This window comes from Rutilus rutilus (genome assembly GCF_951802725.1).
Source record: "Rutilus rutilus genome assembly, chromosome: 1".
NCBI classification, from domain to species: Eukaryota; Metazoa; Chordata; class Actinopteri; order Cypriniformes; family Leuciscidae; genus Rutilus; species Rutilus rutilus.
In genome coordinates, this window is record NC_140209.1 from 35,387,849 (window position 1) to 35,395,935 (window position 8,087).

At 37.2% G+C, this 8,087-nt stretch overlaps 1 protein-coding gene across 1 annotated transcript; it reads left to right on the plus strand.

Annotated features, from left to right (window-relative positions):
* Positions 1 to 2,726: 2,726 nt before the first annotated feature.
* pla2g10 (phospholipase A2 group X) lies at positions 2,727 to 7,284 on the plus strand. Its single transcript, XM_084425922.1, has 4 exons — positions 2,727 to 3,023; positions 4,246 to 4,414; positions 4,970 to 5,076; positions 6,261 to 7,284. Exons 1-4 carry the CDS (start codon positions 2,987 to 2,989, stop codon positions 6,407 to 6,409), a joined length of 462 nt encoding a protein of 153 aa, XP_084282048.1. The 5' UTR covers positions 2,727 to 2,986; the 3' UTR covers positions 6,410 to 7,284.
* The last annotated feature ends 803 nt before the right edge of the window (positions 7,285 to 8,087 follow it).

Sequence of the window (8,087 nt, forward strand, 5' to 3'; positions counted from 1 at the left end):
TCCTTTGTTTGTTACTACAGTTAACATAGAATCAAATGCAAAGAATCAAATGTTTAAATGGCTGGATTATGATTTCACTTTTTTAACTATAGGTAGTCTCTAATGTTGCTGTTTGAGCATAAACAACATCTGCAAAGTTACAATGCTCAAAGTTCAAAGCAAAGGGAGATATTTGCTTTTTAAGGACTACAATAAACGGCTGGTAGGGACTACACGACATTCCTCCCTGGTTAGTGACATCACCAACCCTAACATTTACATAAACCCCGCCCCCAGAACACAATTTATAGATTACCAAGACAGAATATGCTAATCAATGACTAGAAGATAACTACACATAAACTACATAAATTCATCAACTAACCATTCTTAAACCTCCTGTTGCATTACATATTGTAACTTCTTCTTGAGTCTCTCCATCATTGTCTGAATCCGGTTTGAACATAAAAGGCTAAAAGTTTTAGAAATTTTCCAGTGCATGTCTGTGTGAGTGCAAGCTGTTGTAGCTCCGCCCTCTGCGCTGGGAGCAGCTGCTCATTTGCATTTAAAGGAACAGACACAAAACGGTGCGTTTTTGCTCACCCTCAAAAAGTGACAATTTTAACATGTATATAAAAATATCTGTGGGGTATTTTGAGCTAAAAACTTAACATACACACTCTGGGGACATCAGAGACTTATTTTACATCTTGTGAAAAGGGCATTATACCATAGCCTGGTAATACCAAACTCTGCTACTTCGCTTTGCTTCCTAGACAGAGTCTGGCATGGCATAATTGAAAAGCGTTTTCTTTCTCGCGGGGAGGCGCTTGTCTGAAGTTTAAAATCATTGGTTCCCGTAAGCCAATCACATAACGTTTGGTTATGGCGTGTGTTATGCGCATGCTCAGCCGCATCTAACTTCCACTGTAAACACATGTAGTATGATGCGAAAACAAAACCATCGAGCGAAATACCGGAGTGAACATGGCTGTGAACGACTTTTGCAGATTATGTGAAGTAAATCTACGCATCCACGGTACAATCAGCGTCTACGTCACGGCTCTCAGCCCGCCCTCTGTTCGGTGATTGGCCGGCTGTTTTCAGGCCGGAGGAAAACGGAAAGCTATTACGCTGTCTCAGACAGAAGCGAAATGAAATTGAGCGGAAGTAAGAAGTCTGACGTAGTCAGGCTAATTATACCACCCCTTTAAAAATGTGTTAGTTTTCCCCACTTTGGCTGGATGTGTTAGATAAAGTGGGCCAGTTGGATTCAGGTAAAGCGGGTGACCTTTAACCTTCAGTAATTATACTCAAAATCATTAAATAAATTGACATTCACTGGTTATTTTATAGTTGACATGTATAATCTACTTTTTTATAAAACAGAAATGAGTGTGCCGTTAGGAAATTCAAGAAAGGAAAGAAAGAGCAGAAAAATAAGACGAGGTATGTTCAATCTGTGGAGTGAAGAATGGATGAGAGGAGCAAAATGTAGATGTATGACACTTTAAGTTCATTTAAAGTGTTTAGAGAAAACTGACAGAAAAAAAAAGGTTTACAATATGGTTACCATTTTAAATGTTCCTCTAATTGAAATTTTGTTAGCCTATTTGTTGATACATGTGTTGTAGTCGCATTTTTTGTTTGTGGAGTGTGTTGTAGAGTTAATTTTCATCCATATTCAGATTTCTGAATATTCTGATATTCAGATTTCATTCATTTTAATGTCAACACAACATGTTCTATCAGTTGCTTTGAATTTTACACATGCATTGAGTGAACTGATGAAGTTCACTCATCTAGGCTATATGCTTTTGGGTTTGTTAAATATTTTGTGGAAATATATCTTTTTATGATAATACGTGTGTTAATGAATCATGCGTTTTTACTGCCCAGAAACAATTTTGTCCGATACTTGCAGGCTCGCACACTGTAAAAAATCCAACTTACGTTTTGTATGACAAATTCAGTTTTTAAAGTTTATTCAACTATTTAACATGAAAGAAGTTGAGAAAAGTTGAGATAACTCAAACACGTAAGGTGAGAAAACTCAAAAATGTCCTGCAGCTGGTTGCCTTAAACTTTTAAGTTTTCTCAACTGTTTTTTTTTTTTACAGTGCAGTTTTATCCGTAATATCACCTCAATTTCCTAGTCTGTTAGTTGAAAGATAATTTTAGCATATTTGGTAGGCTACTTTATTGGGTATTTGTACATTCTTATTTGGGGTCAGTAATTGTTCCCTTTATATTAGGTATGTCCTGGATCCCTGCCTTCTGATCTTACCCCTTTTTTCCATTTTTTTCTATTATGTTAAATTGTACAACTGTGTTCTGGAATGTTTGGAATTTTGTAATATGTGGTGAAACCTATAAATAAAGTGAGAGAGAGAAAAAAGAATATTCCATTGCCTATAGCCGTACTACTACTAAAGTGCACAACGTGCAAAATTCAGTTGAGTTAAAGAGTTAAAATTGAGTTTAAGTTAAAGAGTTCAGATTTTCAAAACTGTTTAATTTAGGCTTGTGGCCTGAATCAGATTATGAATAGATCGTTTACAGATGGAGAAGGTAAATATAGCCTTGTGCTGCTGCTGGCGTGTTCGATCATGATTCCAGTTGGCAGCTCATCCAGTTTATGCTGTTTGTAAAAGCCAACCAGCCATCATAGGGCGGTCCCGACTGAGCTGAACACCCAACCAGTCATCAGACAGAGGGGGCACATTATCCAACAGTCTCAGACTTTAACTTTCAACTTAATTTTAACCCAGAGGAAACATCAGCCTCCAGCAGTGAGAGAGAGAGGGGGAGAGAGAGAGAGAGAGAGAGAGAGAGAGAGAGAGAGAGAGAGAGAGAGAGAGAGAGAGAGAGAGAGAGAGAGAGAGAGGATTACAGTAGGAGTGATGTCCTGAGATTACTCAGCATCTAAAATAAGCCCAGCATTGAGGAAGTCTGTTTATCCGAGACTGAAGAACAGAGACTGGACTATTACCTGACTGTGAGCACAATGACTGCGCTGTATCACACATTCCTGCTCTTTACAGGTGAGACTGCTCACATCTCATTTAACCATTCCTTCTCACGCTGCTTTCTTCTTATATAATCTACATTTAGTCATTTAGCTAATCAAAGAAATGAGATTAGGGTGGACTGCCAGGACACCTGTAGTGTGTGTGTGTGTGTGTGTGTGTGTGTGTGTGTGTGTGTGTGTGTGTGTGTGTGTGTGTGTGTGTGTGTGTGTGTGTGTGTGTGTGTGTGTGTGTGTGTGTGTGTGTGATGCCCCCATAAAAACAATGTGCATTTACTTTTAATCTATAACATATTTAGAAATAAGTTTTGCACGTGCAGGATGATGATGCATAAACATATGCTTATTTAGTTGTTATAGAACAAAATGTTAAATTATTCAAAAGCCCATCTTACCTCACTACTGGAGTAAGAAGCCTCCACTGGCCAAACTTTTACAGAATGTATGACTTTTGATATAATTGTTATTAAACTTTTGGTTACACTTTATTTTAAGGTGTCATTGTTGCAGTGTAATTATATATTTAAGTACTGCGTAATATTAAGCAACTACAACTTATAATAAACTTATATATTATATTAATTTATAATAGCCTACATACTTTTTAATTTCTATATATTATTGAGAATAAAATTACTGAGCAAATGCATTTAATAGCTATTTTTAAAATATGAAAGTATTTTTTGTATTTTTAAAATGCATAAAAGTTTGTTTGTTTTTTTTAACCGTAAAATGACTTTGAAGATACAAAGTATGAATAAGTTTAAGATTTATTTATTTATGCAGAGTGGACAAAACAAAGTAAAAATTCAGATCATATAAAAAAAATATTCTTATGACTAAGAGCGAAACACTGGTCATTTAGACTTAAGAAATCCCACTGGAATCTAACACTTAATCGGTGGAATCTGACACTGCATTGGTGAAAAATGGCCCTATTCTTTCCTTGGGAAACTCTAGACAATAAAGCACATGAATTAAAACTTTTACCACTTAGTTTGTTTATAATAAATTACTATCAATGTAAAATATTTCGGATATGGTATCATAACAAATAGCATTATACTGTATGTGAGAATATGGCAATATATTTTAAAAGGATACAGCATGTTAAAAGTGTTTTAAAGTAATTGGATAAAAGTGTCTGCTAAATGTATAAGAAATTTGGTGTATGTAGAAAATCGGTTACATTATAATGAATACCTGCCGGGCTAAATTCCCCCTTTTGCTCTTTTCAGTCAGTATGGCTTCCCTGCAGCCGCAGAGGTCTCCGAGGAGTAAAAGGGGTCTGCTGGAACTAGCTGGGGTTATCAAGTGCAGCACGGGGCGATCAGCTTTATCCTACGTGATGTACGGATGTTACTGCGGTGCTGGGGGTGAAGGGTGGCCCAGAGACAGAGCAGACTGGTAAGACGCCTACAAACATCAGTGCAGTTCTGTTGTAATGCCAGCAACAAATAAGCTGTGATTGCATGCACTTCTCTTTGCAGTGGTTGGATCTGCTCAGTCTTTTTTTTAAATTTACTCCATGCATCTTGGTCACAGCGTGTCCATTTCTGTGGCATTTTCCATCTGGGAAAAGAAATACTCCCAGCTCTCCCACACACAAAATAACTGTTTCCCTTAACCTCAGTTTAGGATGCAGAGACCAAATTTCGCTGCTCCCAGAGAAAGAGCTCTTTGGAAGTAGACAGCGAGATGAAAAAGAATAAACAAACCTGCTAATATTATTGCACCACATTCCACAGCGGTATTGTTTAATCTAGTCTTACAGAGTCAGCAGTTTATCTGGCCGACATACTCAGCGGCGCTCTGTGTGTGAGATCACGTTGTATTTCTGCAAGTCTACTTGAATTATACGTTACATAATGAAGAAACAATTCAAAACCAGACAGAACTGGGCTTGGTCCTCTGTGTCGTTTCATTAAAGGTAACCTCAAGGGCATGTGTTCTTCTCTATAGGTGTTGTCACAAGCATGACTGCTGTTATGGGGATGCGGAATTCGCGGGCTGTCAAACGAAAACGGACAGGTATCAGTGGACGTGCGATGACAAGCAGGCTGACTGTGGTATGATGTGCTATTTAGATCTTAAACACCATATTTACATTCTTTTACACTGTAAAAATGACATGATCAATAAGTTATGACAACATATGTTTTTACATTGCTTTAACTCACCAAAAAAGTTAAGCAATTTTCAACTTTTACAAGATTCAACTCATTTTTTAAAGTCAGTTTATTGTAATTTAAGTTGAAATTACTTAAACATCCAAGTTGATTGTACCTAAAAATGTAAGGCAGCGACTTTTTTTTTTTTTTTTTACAGTGAAGAATCACTTTTTACAGTAAAGAGGAAACTGGGTGGGAAAAAATTTTTTGTTTGGTCTTTTCCTTCAGCTTGAGGAAGTAGTAGTAATACAGGGTGTGTATTATAGCAGACGGGACACTTCAGGCTAAAAAGACTAACCAAACCACGGGATATTTTAAGATCTTGTTCTTGCAGTAAACACCATAATGTGCAATAGGCAACACTCATGAGATTTACATTGCTTAAAGGAGAACTCCGGTCAATTTTAACATTGAGCTCATTTTTTTGTACATTTGGAGTGCTGTCAGTACAGAGAACAACGACAAAAATCGGTGTTGCCTACACCGTGTTATCCTCTTTTTAAAATTTGCAAAAAATGATGTTTATTCAGCCAGCGCACATACCTGTATTTACATCCTGTTTTCGGTCGAAGTCCACAGTAATCGATTGTCGAGTTCACGCGCATAGGTTTAGTACCTATGATCACGCGCGTGAACTCGACAATCGACTACTGTGGACTTCGACCGAAAACAGGATGTAAATACAGGTATGTTCGCTGGCTGAATAAACATCATTTTTATTAATATCTTTCACACTCCGAAGGAATCACTCACATGACCTGTGCACTTGTAATGACACATCAAGGATGTTAAGAGCCTAAAAGCAGGTTTAAATATTGCCCCATTGAAGTCAACAGGGTGCAAATTTTAAAACGAGGATAACACGTTGTAGGCAACACCGATTGTTGTCGTTGTTCTCTGTACTGACAGCACTCCAAATGTACAAAAAAATGAGCTCAATGTTAAAATTGACCGGAGTTCTCCTTTAAGAGCCATAAAAGTTATGGTTTTAATTTATGGTTAAAATATGGTTTCCTTCACTCTATATGCAAACTACTCATTTTACACAGCCGACAATTTACATTTATGTGTCTTCAACGCAGACGCGCTTAATGACAGATGTGCGAAAATCCTCTGCCGATGTGACAGGGAAGCGGCCGGATGCCTCAGAAGGGCACCGTTCAACCAAAAGTACGCTATGTGGCCGGATTTCCTCTGTGGATGTGTTCATCCCACCTGCAACATTTACTAATGTCAGGACCTAATTTGGTTAAAAAAAATCTTGTAGAGCTTGTATTGTATGTTTGATGAATATTGTTTTGAATTTATATTGTTAAAAGGATTTCTATTTTCTACATGTATTTTATATTTGCATAGTTGACTTTCAAAAGTGAATGGATTAAAGTATGTGCAAAATATTCACAATTTAGCTCATCCTTTATATATAGCCAAATTACAGTCATGACATCAGTGTTTTCTGAATGGCACTTCACCATTTTGGCCTGTGGGGGCGACCGGGGCTAGTTGTCACACTAGTTGCCTGTACTATAGTATTTCTCAGGATAGGTTTAGTTTAGACAAATGTGTCACAAACAATAAGTACCGTTCGGTTAGGACCTCCTCATGCAGACCCCACAATAGGCCTACACAAAACGGCTTCAATACACAAGACATAGGCTATACAGGTTTAGCATTTCCTGAGAAACAATGTCCCTCTGATGTTTCAATTGTATGGACCCTTTTGGTTCACACCTTTACAGACAGAAGCAGTTGATTGCATCTGGGGCAGATTCAGTGTAATTAAATCTGATATTCACTTTTACATTATGCATTTTACAGACTATTTTTATCCAAAGCGACTTTAACGAACAGAACGTTGAGGAGCCAACTATGTTTTATATACTCAATGCAGGTTTATTTGACGACTGGATTAGGAAGAAAGCTGGAGAAGAGTAGAAATGCTTAGAAGATTATGTGTGTGTGTGTGTGTCTGGGCGTAGCTTGCGGGGGCTATAGCGACTGAAAATATGCTACTAGTTTTACAAATAAATGATATTTTCAACTTGAAAGTAAATATGCCTTTACATTTTGAATTGTTACTATGTAAATAAATGAATGAATCCAATCAAACTTACGTCTCCACAATCTCATTAGAGATAGAAGTTATCACATGATGAATCTTCATTTTGGCGGTAAAAGCCCAACATGTCTGTTTAAAGCAGAAGGTGAGTGCGTCATCCGATGGATCTGGTTGCGTGCAACTCCACGCGCTTGCTGCTCTCTGTAGTCAGTAGATCACTTCAACATTAGACTATATGGAGTTACATAGAGTGTGAATATGTAGGTTTACTATAGAAATGCTAAAATGTTGACTGACAGGCACTCCATGGTGACGCGATTTTCCCTGCAAAAACGTCCCAAGTAAGTTCTTAAAATAAAAATCAGTCTACTGGCGTTCACAACCTATAGGAAGTCGAGGAAGGTCTCGTTTTTTTAAGTTTCGTCAAAACAGCTTTGTCATTGACAACAAAAAAGCAACGAATACATGGGAATTCTTACATATAGCACCTTTAATGGCTTTTTAGAAAAATTCAACAGCAAAACAACTATGGCGAAGTCAGCTAAAATGCGCCACGGTTTGGTAAATTGCATATAATACCATCAAATAAGCTATGCTTGAGATCAGATCTAATGATATTTTTTTATAAATTAGCATGGGTCTCTTAAATGTATCTTTTTTAAATGTGAAAAAGTATAATTGTTTTAAAATTATGAGAGTTCGAGTATCAGCAGGTACCTTCTTGAACCACACAACATTCAGGTAAAATGGGCCAATATAAAAAGAGAACAACACAGGTCATTTCCGCTGAAATCATTTTATTTTTAACAGTAAATTGACACTATTGTCTTTAGTGTGCCATAGCAACACT